The sequence below is a fragment of the Prinia subflava genome, chromosome 12, assembly GCF_021018805.1.
Source record: "Prinia subflava isolate CZ2003 ecotype Zambia chromosome 12, Cam_Psub_1.2, whole genome shotgun sequence".
Classification (NCBI taxonomy): domain Eukaryota; kingdom Metazoa; phylum Chordata; class Aves; order Passeriformes; family Cisticolidae; genus Prinia; species Prinia subflava.
In genome coordinates, this window is record NC_086258.1 from 18,802,468 (window position 1) to 18,819,659 (window position 17,192).

Consider the following 17,192-nt stretch of genomic DNA (forward strand, 5'->3'; position numbering starts at 1 on the left):
CCCTGGGAGGAGACAGGGTTTGGAAGGTCTCAAGCAGAAGGAGAAGCCAAACACTTGGATCCAAGGAACCTCCTGATCCTGCCTGAGGACAGTCACCCCTGCCTTTATGCCACCCTTCACTGAATGACCTGAGGCTGGATTTTCCCCTTCACCCTTGAAGCTGACGTGCCCCAAGGGGTCCTGGATTGCTCCCCTCATACCATCTGCCATCCCTCTGGCCATTGTGGTGAGGTCATGATCAAAGCAGGGCAGAAACACACATGGGCTGTGTAGAAAATCACCACCACATCTTTATTTGCTGCTTTCCAACAACCTGAGTTGTTTGCAGAAGGCTTGTCCTGGGTCCGGTGTGGGTCTGGGACAGTGAGGACCAAATGGTTTGGACTGGTTCCCTGGGCAGGCTGTGCAGTGTGCAGCTGGGAATGTGCTCCAAGTGGTGTGGAAGGATGTCTGTGGACAGGGGGGTGGCTGCCGGGGCCCCTGCCTGGTCTGGGGGCTGCTCAGGGAAGGCTTGGCCGTGGTGTGCCCCACTCGTGGTGGTGGTGATGGTGGGACGGGTGCCAGGCTGGGGTTTGCAGGGGCTCTGCTGGGTGCTTCAGCAAACTGCTGTGGGTGGAAGTGCCCTTGAACCAGCAGAGTGCCCCAGCCATGCCCTGGGCAAAGCCTTTCCATCCCAGGGGGCTCGTGGCCCTGCAGACCACCCAGACCTGCCAGTGCAGCCCTGGCTAAAGCAGAGCCCAGAGAATTGATGCTTCTGGCAGGATCTGGCAGGAATTTCTGTGCCCAGCCCCGCAGGGATGGGATGGGGCCGGGTTGATGTGGCTGGAAGGCAGATGTGGCTGGAAGGCAGATGTGGCAGAGGGAGCAGCTGTGGCCGGGGCATCGTGGATCTCTGTGGTGGGCACGGGGAGGGGCTGCAGCCCCCCATCCCCACAGGCAGCCCAGGGCAGAGGCGCCTCAGCAGCCGCTGTTCCTGCGCATGAAGGCGTGTCCCCGCACGGCGTGCTGCATCTCCACGAAGGCCATGTCCCCCACGGTCACCTGGCAGGGCCCCAGCGCCTCGAAGCCGCACTTCTGGTAGAAGGGCACGAGGAAGTGCTCGCACATGAGCAGGGCGCGGCGGGCGCAGGGCAGGCAGCGCAGGTGCTGCAGGTAGCGCCACATCAGGATGGAGCCCTTGCCCTGCTGGCGCACGGTGCGGTGCACGGCCAGCACGTGGATGTGCACGGCCGAGCCCTGCGGCTTGTGCAGGGTCAGAGCTGCCTGCGAGGGGGGGACAGGGGTTAGCAGGGCCAGGGGGGTCCTATCCTGCTTCTTATTCCCCTCCCCAAAGAGCCACATCCTCCCCATGCCTGTTCACCGCCCCCCGTTATCCTGGAGGGGTTTTGATTTTAAAAGGAATGTTGAGGGGAGTTACTCAGCATATTTTTTAATGGCATCGTTTAAATTAATTAATGAGAAGGTTCATTTCCACCAGAGCAGCCTGTAGGAGTTAGTCCTGGGAGAAGATTTTGGGTGTAGCCTCAGGGCCCCAGGGAGCTTCTCCTGGTCCCCAGGCCCTGGCAGTGCCTCTCTCAGTGCATGAGGTGGAAAGACGGGGTCATACCTGGCTGAGCCTGTCCTGATCCCAGAGGGAGCCGATGATGAAGGCCACGAGCCGCCCTTCCTCAAACCAGCCGAGGGACAGCTCCGGGCACAGGTTCAGAAAGTGGCGGATCTCATCCAGGTGCAGGGGACAGTCCCCAGACACCGATATAAAGGCTGGAGGGACAGTGGTGAACATGGTGAGAGAGACAAAGCACACCCTGCCCAGAAAAACTCCCAGCACTGATGTAGGGGAGGGGAGGTGGGATGTGATGGGGAGAGGTGGCATATCTCCTGCTGCCTACTGGGCCTAAAGCAGTTCTGAGGGGCACAGATGGTTCCAGGGAGCAGTTCTGAGGGGCACAGATGGTTCCAGGGAGCAGATCTGAGGAGCACAGATGGGTCCAGGGAGCAGTTCTGCTTCTCCAGAGACCATTCCCCATGGCCCAGTGACCTGCTCCTAACTCTGCTGAGTGCAGAGCTACAGCAGCAGGTGCTGAATTGAACCTTCCCTCTCTGCATCTCCCTGGCTGCCCCTGTCCTTGGAGAGGACAGAGCAATGGGCTGGGTCAGTCTGACCGAGGGAAGCTACAGTGAAGGAAACGGGGAAAGGTTGCCAGTGTGGCACCTCAAAGTGCCCCTGTGCAGTAGGAGACAGAGCATGGTGTCCTTCCTCCATTTCCCCTTTTCCTATCCTGTCTTTCACAGGGTTGTTTTGGGAGAGCTGTTCCTCACCCACCTGGTCCTCCCCAGCACCACCTCTCACCATCCCCGCCCCAGGGTGAGCGGGGGCCGTGGTTCTCATCAACCACAGTCCCTCCACCTCGATGGGGAGCCCGTGGTGGCCTGGCCACAGCTCACGGCCACTGCATCCCACCCACGAGGGCACACGCAGGGGAATTGGCCATTGTGAGGAGCACAAGAGATGGAAGCAGATGCAAAGGGCCCCCGCTGCTGTCCCAGACAGGACCCCCGGTGCTCCCCGTACCTTCACGCTCGATCTCGAACACGCTGACCGCGTCCTCGGGGCTGAGGCAGCGGAACTCGCTGGCGGGCAGCGTGTGCCGGCGCTGGCCCCCGGGCGAGCTGCGGGGCGGCCGCAGGTGCACCGGCTTCAGGAAGGGCAGGGCACTGAGCACCGACATCCTCCTCCTCCTCCTCCTCCTGCTCCTCCTGCTCCTCCTGCTCCTGCTCCTGCCTGGCTTCCCACCGCTCCCTCTGTTCGGGGCAGCCTCTGCCGGCTCCCACGCCCTTTATTCCAGCCGAGCTCCTCCAGCACTGTTAGCCAGCAGAAGGATCTGTTGTTCACAGACAGGATTAGGCTGCTTGTCCCCCCTTTTCCCATCGATGTGTGTGTACACACAGCAAATACCCGCCCACAGTGACCCCGGGTGCCCTCGCTGTGGGCTGGGGAACACGGGAGGGCTGGCACCGGCTGTGAGCTGAGCAAAGCCCAGGGACCAGGGGGACAAAAGCACAGTGATCCAGGTGATGGGACAGAGCAGGGAGAGGGGCCAGAGCTGTTAGAGCTCAGCATCCCACCCAGCATTGCCCAGCCCATGACAGCACCAGGCAGTGGGATGGGCAGGAGAACCCTGGAGCAAATCCAGCTGCTGCCCTGGGGACAGGCAGGGTGGGATGTGCCCGCAGGAAGCCAAGAGCTGTAAAACAATCTATCTGTGTGAAAGTTCCTTGTGATGCCCTGATGTTTGTGGAACTGCACAGCTGTGCTGGAGTAAGAGGCCAGTGCCAGGCCACAGAGATGCCCTGACAGGGACACAGGTCAGGCAGCCAGAGTCACCTCCTCCAGACAGCACAGCCCTCCAGACAGGATTTCCCCCTTCTCTGAGACACTGAGCAGGTGAGTGACACAGCTTAAGCTCTGTTGGCCTCTTAGGTCATGTCCACACTCACAGAGGTGGGTCCCTGGCAGGGCTGAGCAGGTGGCTGAGGCTCACAGCCTTGGGTGTCCTCCCTGGTGAGGAGCCCTCAGGCTTTGCCCCCTGCCCCAGGAGCTTTGGGTAGCACAATGCCATCAGACACTGCTCAGAGCAGGACACTCCACCCTCAACAAGGGTTCCCCCAGAGGGTCTCCAGCACCCAAGGTCATCTGGCAGCACCCATCTTGCACAGCCCAGACAAATCCCTTGACCTTGATCAGAGCCTGTAGCTTCAATCTGCCTCTGCTTTCACGTGCGAGTAAACTGAGTTAATAAACCCAGAGAACCACAAACTGAGTGAATAACTTCACTAAGCACATGCATCTGTAGACAGAAACAGCGGTAATGGCTATCAGAGCTGTCCATTCAACCATCCATCCAAACTCAGACCAATATGCAAGCAATTTCCAGCAAAGCCAGAGCAAAGCTGGGTCATTTTTGATTATTGTTTCAGGGGTGCCAGCTTTCCCTGCTAATTATAGGCTTGCCTGCAGCTAATAGGATTTATAGAAACAAAAGCATTACCAGCACAAGCATTTCACAGGGCACAAGCGGCGCAGGCTGGGAATTTTCCATCCCAAAATGCCAAGGGCTGGATGCTTGAAATGCCAGTCTTATCCAGTCTGAGGTGAGACAGGGTGGTCTTGGGATTTATTTTCAATGAATCGCTGGTTTGGCTGTGGGTGTGTATCTGACGGATCAGATCCATTAGGGAGAGAGGGCTTCCTTGGCAGGGAATTGTTTAGCATCCCCAGTGCTCATTCCAGCCACCAAGGACTGACTGAACTCATGCTGGCAATGGGTGGTTCTTGCTTTTGCAGGAGGGAAGTAAAACAGGGTGAGCAGGAGGGGAGAGTGGGGTGCTGGGGGAGCGGGGGGTGGGTGTAGTGTTTGTAGAGCTTATTATCAAATCTTCTGGAACTCCTCGTTCTGCTAATTGGATTAGGGATCCATCTGCATGAATAAATCCCAGAGTAGGCAAGAGGGTACGCTCAGGGGTCCTTGCAAATGCAGTGGTGGTTTGATCCTGGGGGGTGCTGAGTGCCTGGGGTGAGTTCCAGGGATGCTGCTGGATCAGGCTGGGGATGGCTGTGCAGGGATGGCAGGGCAGAGAGGGCAGCTGGACATGGCCTCAGGCAGAGCTGGCATTTCAGCTGCCATGGGAATTATGGATTGTGGAATCATAGAATGGTTTGGGTTGGAAAGGACTGTTGAAGGTCATGTAGTTCACCCCCCTGCAGTGAGAAAGGACAAATTCTACCAGCCCAGGTTCCTCAGGGGTGTTTGCTCTCCAATAGCCACCGTTCAGTGCTCACTGGCCAAGAGTAAGGCTTTATCCCAGAGCATATGAAGGCTGGAAACAACTGAGTCACAGGAAGACTCTGCAGGGACATCCATGGAGCTGAAGGGTTCAAAACCTCGTCTTTAAGTGGCTGCTCCAATCCCATTAGAGAAAACTGGGAAAGGGCAATCAGGTCCCTCCAGCTATTTTTAGAAATTGCCTGAGACTCCAACTAGCAACACCCTGGAGCAGTAGTCATGGAAGGGGAAAAGTTGCTTCTTGTTTGTTTTCCTTGTATTTTTCCCCTCCAGCACTTTATTCCTGGCAAGCCAGGTTATACAGCTGAAGGGCTGATTTATTTATGTTTGTTTTCTGGAAATGAACTTCTTGCTTTGCCTCTCAGCTCCCTAAAGAGTTGAAGTTCTTCTGGGGAGAGGGGTTGCATAGAACCTGCAGACCACAGAGGAACCAACAACACTACCCCTGGAGAAAGCCACGAGCCCTGCACAGCCATGGGGGTACCATGGGAAGCATCAAACCTGCAGAAGTGAAGGAAACTCTGCCCAGGTCCCAGAATAAGTGAGAAACAGTGATGAGGAAAATTCCCTCTCCATGGCTCAACTGTCCTCTGATGCTCCAGCAAAGCCTCCTGTATTTATTCAAGTCACTTATACCCCAGGCTGAATTTTGTGCTGTGACTCCTTGCCAGACCTGCCTGAGATGAGCCCACTGTGTTTGTGTATCGTAGCAGTGAACCAAGAGCTTGCTCTGTAAATTTTTCCTGCCACTACTTGCGTTTGTGCACCAGAAATCAGAGCATCCCCATGGTCCAGGGAGATGCTCACAGGTAAATAACCAGGCAGGTGCAGAGTACACCCCTGGCAGCATCTTTTGCTAAGTTATTAATTATCTGCCTGGGTTCGGAGCTGGATTTTTTTTTAATTAGTTGACAGTACAGAGTTATTCACCCAGTCTTAAAGTCAAATACTCTGTGCAAAAGAGCTCAAGTTCTTCCCACATCCAGAACACGGAGGGTTTCAGTGCTGCAGCTGGGTTTTGGAAGCACGTGTTGGAAGTGTGGGGGTGAGACAGGAGCTGGGGTGAGAGTCACACCCTTCCCTGTGCCAAACCCACTCCTCAGCAAGCTGAGCTTGCACACCAACCCCCCGCCCCTCTGGGGAAATCCCCCCGCCCTGGGATACAGGAGCAGGGGCCCAGCGGGTGTCCCCGAGGCTGTCAGGACCCCTGGGATGGGACAGGAATGTGGGTGCTTACCAGCCGGGGGCTCCACGCCGATCCCTGCCTGCCTGCCTGCCTCCAGGGGTGCTGTCCCAGCGCTGGCAAGAGAGGAGGAGCTGGGGTTTTGCCTCCCCTCCTCTGTCTGTGCATCCTCCACAGCCCCTGCTTATATATATTTGTTATTTGTGGAGCACGTGATGACATCCTAAGGGGTTTAGAACTCCGATGAAAGACAGGGAGAGGCGAGAGGCTTTAAGGTGTCAGGCCAGCAAAGGGATCACTTCAGGCTTCTCTTTTATTTTTTTTTTCCCTGGCATGACTGGCTGCAGAGGGATAAAGCATTTAGCTGATTGCTCTGCTCTGCGGGCTGGGCAGGGGGCTTAGCCAGGAAAGGGAATGCTGTCCTGTGCCTAATCCTGACCTCTCCAACATCAGGAGTCCACAGGAAGCCAAAGGCAGCCCTGCCCAGAGTGGATGAGCTTTACTGGGGAAGGATGGGGAGGGTGCTGCTTGTGCCAGGCATGATCGTCGCTTGGGCTTGAGCAGAGGAGAATTTATCAAGGGAATCAGCTGATTCCTGGTAGGATGGGGAGTCAGACCTAAGGTTTCTTGCCCAAGGAGCTCATTCCAAAAGTCAAGCATGTGTCCCTCATGCAGCCCTCTGTCTCTGGGAGCTGTTACATAAGAAACTGGACAGGCAGAACCAGCAATGTTTGTCCCCATGAGGACACGTGTAATAAAAGGGAGATTATGCCAGGCAGGGGAATGATGTTGGCATCATCATTATCATTGGGAACCAGATGCAACCCTGAAAGAAGCCTGAAGCAGGAGGCAGAGCTGGCTTTGCTCCACTGGAGACATTTCCAGGACAGCTCTGGACCTGCGTTAGCTTCCAGCCATGGGCAAAATGACCTGGAGCTACGCCTTTATCTCTCTCTTTTAAGTTTTTTCATGGAATCAAAACAGAAATATGACCCAGCAGCTTTCTGCTCTTTAGAAATGGCTTTTTGGAGCAACTCCCAGCCATTAAAACAGCCCAGCAGAGCAGAGGTTGGCCCGTGGCTGGAATAGTCAATCAGGGATGCCGCATTCCACAGTTTTAGCTGGGTCTGTCTCTTCCTGCTCCCACACAGCTGCAGAGGGTCAACAACTCCATTAAATTAGAGCCACAGCAGCGCGCCTAGATTTGCATATTGAGCAGCTCTCTCAGCATCTTCAAAGAGCCCCGAGCTGTCACCGCGGCCCCGCAGCCGGGCTGGTCCCTCCGCTGGAGTACCCACTCAGGAAGACAGCAATTATCTCCGGGTAGGATTTGCAGCGAGGGGCGGCATGTGGGAGGCAGATGAATCACGGCTCGGCCCCCCCTCTGCCGGGGCTTGGGGATGAAGCCGCGCACAGCAGCTCAGGGGCTCCTCAGCTGCTCCGGCCCCGCCGTGTGCCCCATTATCCCGGTGCTCAGCGGATTAAGCCGCTTGTGGTGTCTGCAGGATTTGAGGCAGAGTCTGCCATCACGGGATTCAGATGGCATCGGGATCCTTCCCTGCGTGACGCCGCTGGAGAGGTTTCTCCCTCAGACTCACGTAATGGCATAATTCCCAAGCTGGACTCTGTTTACATCCCTCTTTAGCACTTTCCTCTGGCTTGGCCACGGGGACCCACATTACCGGGAGGATGATGCTTTTCTCCTGGCAATGACCTAGCAGCAGGGCTCTGCTGTTTGGCATTGCTGCGAGGTCAGCTGTGGGCTCTGATTTCCTTCTCCCTCACCTCCTCCCTTTTCATCATTCGTGCTGGTGCCTGTTGTTGCTGTAACTTCCCAGCAGGATGTGGCTCTTTGGACATTCTCAGTATTCTCAGCACTTGCCAGGTGCCCACCTGCTGCTTCTATCCCCCAGTGCTCCCTCTCGAGCTGCCAGGAGTGGTTTTAATTCACCTGAGAAGCCAGCGTGCTTCCAGCCTTTCCTCTGGAGCAGGACATTGTGGTTTAGGAACCTGCCGGCTGCTGCTCTTTCAAAATAGCAATACAGAGCTCCTATGGAGAGTGGCCAGCCCCCAGCCCCACGCTCCGAACAGACCCTGGAGGGGCTAGTTCAGCCCTGTGCTCTGCAGTGTTTATATATATGTATATATAATATGAATAACATGCAAATATGCATGTATATGTCTTTCCTCTGGCACATTCCCTTTGGCCCATCAGTGGTGGGACTGATTCGCTCCACAGACACTCTCAGGGAGCTGGGGAAGGGATGAAAGGATGAAAGGATGAAAGGATGAAAGGATGAAAGGATGCCACTTCACAGCTTATTTAGGTTCTCAGCAGTGGTATGGGGAACAGACTTTGAACTCTGGCTTTGACCTGCACTAGATAAACACGTGCCTTTGCAGGGCTGGTGTGTCTTGCTGCTCTTCTGCCTTAGAGAACGGAGAACAAACAAGTCTGGCAGACAGCTCCAACCGTGTCTGCTTGGCCATGGCATCCTCAGCCAAAAGCAGGAGACTGGGTGCCAGGACCCAGCCAGGACCTCTTTTGTCCCCTCCCCGGGGCACAGCACAGCTGGTGATTAACCTCCTCTCCTCTCGTGATCTGGGGTTTGTAACTAGGTCACGGCCACTCGTGGCACAGCCCTTGAGGGGAAGGGGGTCAGTGGGGGCTGAAGGAGCTTCGCTGAGAGGAGAGGGCCAGGCAGGTGGGAAGGAGCTCAGGAGGGGCAGCCCCACCCTCCAGACCTCCAAGGAGTTTAGAGCCAGTCCAGCTTTGGGAAGAGGAGATTCCAGCAGCCTGGCAATTGTTGGGGCATCCTGCTTCTTACAGGAGCTGTCCTGCCCTCCATCCAGCCCTAACCCTGGCACACTGCTGCTGGGAGCCAGGCTGACCCCTGGAAAAGGCTGGGGACCAGATGTCACCCACGGGGAAGAAAAATCTGGAGGGCAAGGCTGAGCCTGGAGCGATCCCATTGGGAGGGTTGTGAGGTCTTGGTCTCGGTGAAAGGGGTGAGAGGAGGGAGCAGAGGAGGGTGGTGCTCACACTGAGTTGTTCATGTACAAGGTGATGCTGCTCTGAGTTTTCTGTAGGAGAGCCAGCAGTGTTTGGTCAGGGCAGCACAACCAGGGGGGAAGGGCTGGGTGGTCACGATTCCAGCAGGATCATAGAATGGCTTGAGGTGGAAGGGATCTCACAGAGCATCTCATCCCCTGCCCACCCAGCCTCCGGAGGCTCTCCGGGATCACAGAGACAGGATGAGGGATTGCCATATGCTGCATCACTTGCTCATATTTCTGTTCCCTGGTTTTAACGGGGACACAGGGACTCCTGCTGCTCTACTTGTCTGCGTGATGATGAAGATTAACCCCCAGCTCTCCCCGTGGGAGGGTCTGGAGGCATTCCCTGTGACACGAGCTGCTCTCAAAGACATTTCCTGAAGGCACCAGCTCTTCCCAGCAGGGAAAGGTCACGCACTCTGTGCCTCCGCGAAGCAGCAAAGGAGGGAATACTGGGAGGATTGGCCGAGGAGGGGTTGCAGAGCGGGGTGGAGCTCTCACCTGCTCCGGAGCGCAGAGCCCTGAGCCCGGCGGAGCGCGGCTGTAGCCCCGGGCTCCGAGAGAAGCTGCGGCCCCTGCGGAGCCTCGGGCCAGTGTCGCCGCTGCCCCCGCCACACCGGAGCCGCCGGGAGACGCCGGCCCACGAGGTGGCACCAGAGCCCCGCCGCAGCCCGGCACCGGCACCGAGAGTACATCCCGGGACCCTGCGAGCACCCACCGGCCTCCGGCACCGCGGGACCCTCGGGCACCCTTCGTGAATCCCCAGCGGACATCCCGGCACCCAGGGGTCATTCCAGTCCCTGTGGATATCCCAGAGCCCGGCAGACATCCCCTACACCCAGCAGCCATCCTGATACCCTGCTGGCATCCTTGGTGCCTGCCGTGCCTCCTTGTATCCTGTGGGTATGCCCAGCACCCTGTGGGCACCCCAGCACCTCCCTTAAACCCTGTGCAAAGATGCTCTGTGAGAGAACCGTGGAGGAAGGACAGGGCTTGCTTTTCGCCAGTATCTCTACAGGGAGATAAAGGATATCCTGGGCATCCCAGCACCTGCTGGGCATCTTGGCACCCTCTGGGCATTCTGGCACCCTCAGGGCATTCTGACACGCCCTCTGGGCAGCAGTGTCTCAGCAGGGAGATGCTGGTGATCTAACCTAAGTGCCATAAGGTGGTTAGATCACAGGGACAGCTTGGTTCCAGGGAGGATGTCCTCCTGCAGAGTAAAGGCCATCCCTTCCCAAAACAGCCTTACCAGCAAGAATTGTCCCTAAACTGGGCAGGGAGGCTGCTTGACATGTGTCACTTTGCAGCAGTCCTGCGTGTTTTGCTGGGTGGTGTGGGCTTGCAGAGGTGCCTCAGTGGACGTCTGAACAGTGATGTGAAATAGGAGATGCTCATTTTGACACCCAGGCACTGTAGAATCTGAAGGCTGTCAATATTGTGACAGCCCAGGCCCTGGGCTGTTGTGTCCTAAAAAAGCAATCAGTCCTCCTTCAGAGCCACTTCCTGATGGAAGCACATCAGAGCTCCAGCTGGGATCAGAGTGCAAAAACACACCCAGCTCGACTCGTGCTAATGAGCAAACAGCCCTGACTTGTCCCCATTATAATCCCCCTGCCGTGAGCCTGGTCAGGGGTATAATGTGATTGTTTTCGTGGCTCTTTGAGGCTACCTGAAACCCCACCACTGCTCTTCAGCACATAATGGCCCTGAAGAGGGACAGTTTTCCTCTCCACACATGATGGTGCCCATTACTGTATCTATATTTTATTAGTGGTTGTTGCAATGTACATTAAGGACATGATGAGGAGCATCACTGTGCTGGATAAAGCTCTGCTTTGAAACCTTGGGAAGACATGGCATCAGATTAAATGAAGTCAAAGGGCACCTTTTGCCTTTCTCAAGGCCTGATTCTGCTTCCACAAAGGCACAATTCTCCCTGGCTAAGAGGGAGAGGGCTTGGTACCTTGTCCACAGCATCCAGGTGGGCTGGATGAACACCTGGGGGAGATGTGTCAAACTCCCCCCTCCAGCACAGCAGTGGTCAGAGGGTGAAATTTTCATGCCAGAGGCACTCATTTGCTCTAGAAGTTCTGAATTCTGCCTATCAACCCCACACCTTGTCCACTTCACAGAGGTCAGGGCATGTGGATGCAGGTCTGTATTCCCAGGAGCACATCCCTAGAAACAGCTGTAAACCAACAGTGGCACTGACTGGAGGTTTTAACTGCCTTTCCCTATGGGGCATGCTGCTATTTAGCCACCCAGTGGTCCCTTTTAGCTCTATTCTGTTTCTTATCCCTGGGGTTGAAGCCAAAAAACTCTCCAGCAAGGAATCACATCAGCATGCTGCCTTTCTGATTAACAGGATGCTGTGGGGAGTGATTAAATGCTGGGGTGGAGGCTGGATTGGCCTGGGAGAAGACAGGGGCTGGAGGGCTTCACTGCCTGCAGCTCCCTGATTTGGAGGCAGGGCAGGGTCAGTTTGTACTTCGCCATTCCTCCATCCTGCTGCCCAGCCACCCACACCCGGGGTGGTGAGGAGCTGAGCAGAGCTCCCAGCGTACCCATCACTCACACACTGCCTGCCCCAGCCTCTTCTCAGCTGCTTCCCAGGGCTTTAGGGCCATTTGCAAGATTGGAAAATCCCAGTCTTGAGGAGGGGGTTCCAGAATTTTGGAGGCAAGCATGGACAGACCTTTATCCTGGTTGCTTTTCCTAAAAGGAGAAAACTTGGAATGTGGATGGAAAGCCAGCTGGTTGATCCAGCCAAGGCAGAGCAGTCTGGGAGGGAGAGGGCAAGAGGGAAAACTCTGCTCTGCTAGTCCTGGGGTCATTCCTGCAAGAGAACAAATTAGGTTGAGGATTTCAGGCATTTTCTTGATATTCAAGCCAGCACTGCACAGGCAAGAAGGTCTAGAGAGAGAAGAGGCAGGATTTGTTGTGGTAAAAGATAGGCAGTCAAGGCTATTTTGGATTCCTTTAGTCCTTTGCCTGCCAGAGCAGCAGGACGTGTTCAAAAAAACTTTTCTATTTACAAAATCTCTGCAGACAGAGGGGAAAAAATCCTTAAGAGCTGATGAAGCCAAATATTCGGCTCATTTGCACACCCTAATGAGGGTTTCTAGGAGCCATGAAAAGCAAGACCAGGCTTTGATGTCAGCTGGAGAGCAGCTCCCAGCATCGAGCAGTGCCCAGTGCCAGGATGGACCCCCACCCGTGCCCAGGCAGAGGGATCTGTAAACAGCACAGCCCCCATCACTGGGGAGAGGGAGATGATGCAGGGCAGCCCACAGCGACGGAGAACTGGGGCATGATGCAGTGCATGTCCCCCATCACTGGGGCTCAGGGACAACGCAGTGCAGCCCCCTCTCCGGCGACCAGGGGATGATGCAGTACAGGGTCCTCCATCCCTGGGGACGATGCAGTGCAGCCTCCCCCTCGCACCCCCACCCCTGAGGTTCGTGGGATGATGCAGCAGAGCCCCCCATCCCCGAGGATCAGAGAACGATGCAGTGCAGCCCCCTATCCCCGGGGATCAGAGGATGGTGCAGCCCTCCCGCCATCCCTGGGGATGATGATGCAGTCACCCCCCATCCTTGGGGATGATGCAGAGCAGCCCCACATCCCTGGGGGTCAGAGGAGGATGCAGCTCCCCAGTTCCTGGGGTCGATGATGTAATTCCCCTATCCCTGGGGATTAGATGACGATGCAGTCCCCCTTCCAATCCCTGGGGCGAATGGCGCAGTGCAGCCCCCCATCCCCGGGGAGGCTGCTGTCCTCCATCCCCGGGGAGGCCGCGGTCCCCATCCCTGGGGAGGCTGCGGTCCCCTATACCCGGGGAGCCCGCGGTCCCCATCCCTGTGGAGCCCGCGGTCCCCCATCTCTGTGGAGCCTGCTGTCCCCTATTCGCGGGGAGCCCGTGGTCCCCATTCCCGGGAAGGCCGCGGTCCCCATTCCCGGGGAGGCTGCGGTCCCCATTCCCGGGGAGGCTGCGGTCCCCCATCCCTGTGGAGCCCGCGGTCCCCCATCCCTGTGGAGCCTGCTGTCCCCTTTTCCCGGGGAGCCCGCGGTCCCCATCCCCGGGGAGCCTGCTGTCCCCTATTCGCGGGGAGCCCGCGGTCCCATCCCTGCGGACGATGATGCAATCCCCGATTCCCGGGATCAGCGGGCGCTGCCCGGTCCCGCCCCGTTCCCGCCCTCCCCTCCCGCCCCGCCCATCTGTGGGCGTGGCCTGTGGCGACCATGGGCGTGTCCTCCCTTGGCCCCGCCCCCGGGCCGTTACTTGCCGCCCCTCCCCTGCCCTCCCCCTCCTGCCGGCCGCGCGCTCCCGCTCACCGGCGCCATGGCGGAACAGCCCGAGGAGGGGGCACCGGCACCGCCGGCACCGGCACCCCCGGCTCCCCCCGCCGCGCTGCCCCTCTCCGCCCCGCCGGGCGGCTCCCAGCGCCTCCTCTTCTCCCACGACCTGGTGTCGGGCCGCTACCGCGGCTCCGTGCGCTTCGGCCTGGTGCGCCTCATCCACGGCGAGGACTCGGAGGAGGACTCTGAGGAGGGCGGGCGCGGGACCGCGACCGGCGGCGCCGCCAGCTCGGGCGGCTCCGAGTCGGGAGGCCCCGGCGCCGGCGGCGGGGAGGAGGGCCGCGCCAGCCCGCTGCGGCGGGGCTACGTGCGGGTGCAGTGGTACCCGGAGGGCATCAAGCAGCACGTCAAGGAGACCAAGGTAACCGGGGCGGGGGGCGGCCCGCGGCCTGCACGGGCCCGGGGCCCTCTCCGGGGGGCTGGCGCCGGTTGCAAGCCGGGGGCGCCACCTTGGAGGCCTCCAGGGGCAGGCCCTGCTCGGCCTGCGGGCTCGGGTGCGCTGGAGGCTCCCGGGCAGGAGGTTGCTGCCTTGTTGCCCCCGTGGCGCCCGTCCGTGGCCGCCCGTGCAGCGAGCAGCCGGAGCGGGGAAGGGGCCGGTGTTCTCCGGAGTGTGAAATCCCGTTCCGTGCCTTCCTCACACTCGCTCTGGCAGCCCAGCATGGATGCTGCTGCTGCTGCCTTGCGCTGATGGCAGAGCACGGCTGCTCTGCTGAGGCAGTGGGGCTTGCTGGCGTAAGGAGAAGCGTGCCTGTGAAGGTGATTTGAGCGAACTTCCACACATCTCTTACTTGCTGGAGTTGTAGGCCAATGTCTCAGCCTTTATTGCACAGTGTCGTCATTGCCTGTTCTAGGGGAGTCAGCAGTCTAGCAGGGAAACCACCCCTGGATAAAGATTTCAGCAGGAAGCAAACACGGTTTGGATCTGCCCTTGTTTACGTGAGCATTTGCCCCTTGCTAATGAGGCGCGCGTAAATCTGTGGCATCTTAATTATATCTGACGAGCCATAAGGTGTAAGTCTGCACTGGAATATTCCCACTTCCCAAAGTTGGTGTGGCCTGGGGTTTTAGCCCAGGCTGACTGACAGCTCAGAGACAAAAGCGGGCGAGAGGGGCACTGTGATAGAGCACAAAGGGGCTGCCAGGGATGGGCGTTGCACTGAGCAGTGCCTGCATGTCCCTGCAGGGTCCCCCTGCTCCTCTGGGCTGGCAGTGGGAAGCAGGAGTGTTCTGGAGAACCCTCTGCTTTGCTGTGTCGGAAACGGCCCCACACGCCGCAGGAGAGAGGGGAGACTGAGAGGAAGAAAGGTGTGTTGCAGTCCTGAAGGCATCGCTAGGATTGCCAGTGCTACAGAATGAGCTAAATTTAGGTGGTAGTGTCATTAGACACGTGACCGCTTGGAGATAAGGAAAATGAAAACAGGTATTCTGAAAAGATACTGCCACATGATGTATTTCTACCTAAAAAAAAAAACACACCTCTTTTCTCTAAAAAAACTCCGTAATTCAATCACTGCAACCTTCCAGTAAAATCTTCGTGTGTTGTTGCAGCAAAAATTTGTCCCAAGTTGAATTTGGTTTTCTGCACCTAAACAAAGCCACCCCCGTTTGGGTGAGTAAACACGGATTTAGTTGGTGCTGTTGGGTTCCTAAATCCAGAAGTGTTAGCTCTGACTTAAGTCATTTGGTAACTGCACCCATTGCAGTGTTAGAAAAAGCTGGACTGAGAAGCACCAGAAATCAAAGACAGTTATGTAAATAAACTGTCTGTCTGTTTTCTCTTTTAGTGCTGCTACCCTGGTGTAGGTTCCTTTACCACTCGGGTAATGGACCCTGGGGAGAAGTTTCCTGAGTGCTTGAGAAATTTAGGTGTACTTCTATTGATTTTTTTTTTTTTAATTTGGAAAGCTGCCCACTAACCAAATTGAGAGGCATTGTGTACAGTCTGCACTGCAGGCTGGGGTTGCTGAAAACAAACCTGACACCACTGGAAACATGCAGTGGAACTGATCATGGGTTTGTGGCTATAACTGGGTTTTTTAGCTGTCTGCTGACCCAGTCCCTTTTGGGTTCCACTGATTAAGAACCAGCCAGGTAAGCCTGGCATGCTTGTCATTGTCTGTGCTGGGATGGGTACAAACCACAGGCATTATGTGGTCATCCTGGGTCTGAAGTTTGTTGGGTTTTTGGTGCTGTTACCTGCAGGTACATCTTTTGGCCATGCATGATTCTCTAGCATTCTTTGGCTGTGAGAGTCTCGTTTGATGTCCTTAAAACATTAAGCTGTCCTGCTGACAGCTAAACCCTAGACTCCAGAGGATTCTTGTTACACTCTTTTATTTCCCTTAAATCTGAAATGGGCAGAGGGTAAAGGTGCTCCTGGAGCCAGGGCTTTTGTGTGTCTATTCAGTGTATCAGGTCGTGATTCCACACAGAAGGCTGGCTGCATGTCTGCCTCCTGTTTGTCAGCTGCTTCAGGGTTGGAAATCCTGGTGTGTGTGTGTGTTGGACAGAGCGAGTGTTGTAACTGAGGGACAAATAAAGTTGTTGGAAATTTTCAGTCCAGTGCAGCAGCACCTTTGGCTTCCAGTGCAAAGGTCAAAAGCAGCTTTCTTTACCCAGTTAAAATTCTCAAGCTTTCCTGTAATTTTTGCTGTTGCTTCTGGAAGTTCAACACTTGCTGTTGCTCTTTCCTTTGGGACTGGTAGGCAGAATGCCACTTAAGCCCAGGCACACAATTACTGATGTTAATCAGTAGTAGAAACTTTCTCTTGAGATGGAGCTTAGCAGTTGGTGCAAAGCCCCACCAGCTCCTCCAAGAATTGTGTATGTGAACACACAATTCCTGCCTTTGGTTCCCCTGTTGATAGACATTAGCAGCATAACAATGATGTGAATAAAAGAAGAGCCAGGATTTCTTTCTCTCTGGCTTCAAGTGCTCCTTTCCTGCTTTCCATGGCTGTATCACCCATTTAAGACACTGGGAATTCACTGTTGCTGAGTGTTGTAAAACCTTAGCAGACCTGGAAGGAGAAAGCTTCCCTTTCCAAATATATTTGGCTTCCATGTCTTGCCTGACCCAACAAATGTGCAGAGCAGTTCCTCTGGCTGGCTAAAGCCATATCTCTGAATGTTAATTTAGAAGGGAAGTTTGGAAGGACTATGAACTGCTGTGAACACCTGATGCTTTTTCTAACAAATTATCAGGAGTACTTGGGATCCAGCTGAATTTTAATTTCAGGATCTCTCTGCTGTAGTTCAGCATTCTTACACTGCCTTTGGGAACTTTATGGAAATGCTTGAACATACTGGGTATTAGTCAAGGCTCTGGGGACTTTAAAATGCTGCTGCCCTTCCTCTTGCCTCTCCCTGAAAGCCTCAGAACTCTCTGCCACCTTTCATTTTCGCAAAGCTCTGGGCAAGGCAGAAGGGCCTCTTGTGCAGCTGGAGGAAATGGAAGGTGCAGGAGTTGTGTTTCAGCACCTTATCTGAAGGCCTTCAGCCAGCCAGGCCTCCCGAGGCCCCTGTGCCTGCTCTGGAGTGAGGGCTCGGTGTGATGCTGTGACACACAGGCAGTGCTGGCTGATGGCTGTGTAGGGACCATTGCAGGACCCCAGCTTTGCCCTAAGAGGTGCAATTTAAAAAAAGTTGTCAGCAGCCTTTATGTAAGGTCCAGAATACAGTTTCGTTTGGATGACTCTCTTACCTCATTCAGCTTTGCTTTGGAAACGGATTCAAACTATCAGGAC

The 17,192-nt window shown here is 56.0% G+C and overlaps 2 protein-coding genes across 2 annotated transcripts in view; one reads left to right on the top strand and one right to left on the bottom strand.

Annotated features, from left to right (window-relative positions):
- Positions 1–290: 290 nt before the first annotated feature.
- AANAT (aralkylamine N-acetyltransferase) lies at positions 291–2,861 on the bottom strand. Its single transcript, XM_063409749.1, has 3 exons — positions 2,573–2,861; positions 1,607–1,761; positions 291–1,263 (listed from the first exon to the last, which is right to left on the bottom strand). The coding sequence occupies exons 1-3, from the start codon at positions 2,727–2,729 to the stop codon at positions 958–960; spliced, it is 618 nt and encodes a 205-aa protein (XP_063265819.1). The 5' UTR covers positions 2,730–2,861; the 3' UTR covers positions 291–957.
- A 10,523-nt stretch (positions 2,862–13,384) lies between these two features.
- UBE2O (ubiquitin conjugating enzyme E2 O) overlaps positions 13,385–17,192 on the top strand; it is a 62,079-nt gene continuing 58,271 nt past the window's right edge. The window contains exon 1 of the mRNA XM_063408972.1: positions 13,385–13,807. Coding sequence (XP_063265042.1) covers positions 13,430–13,807 — 378 coding nt within the window. The 5' untranslated portion in view covers positions 13,385–13,429. The remainder of the gene's footprint in view (positions 13,808–17,192) is intronic.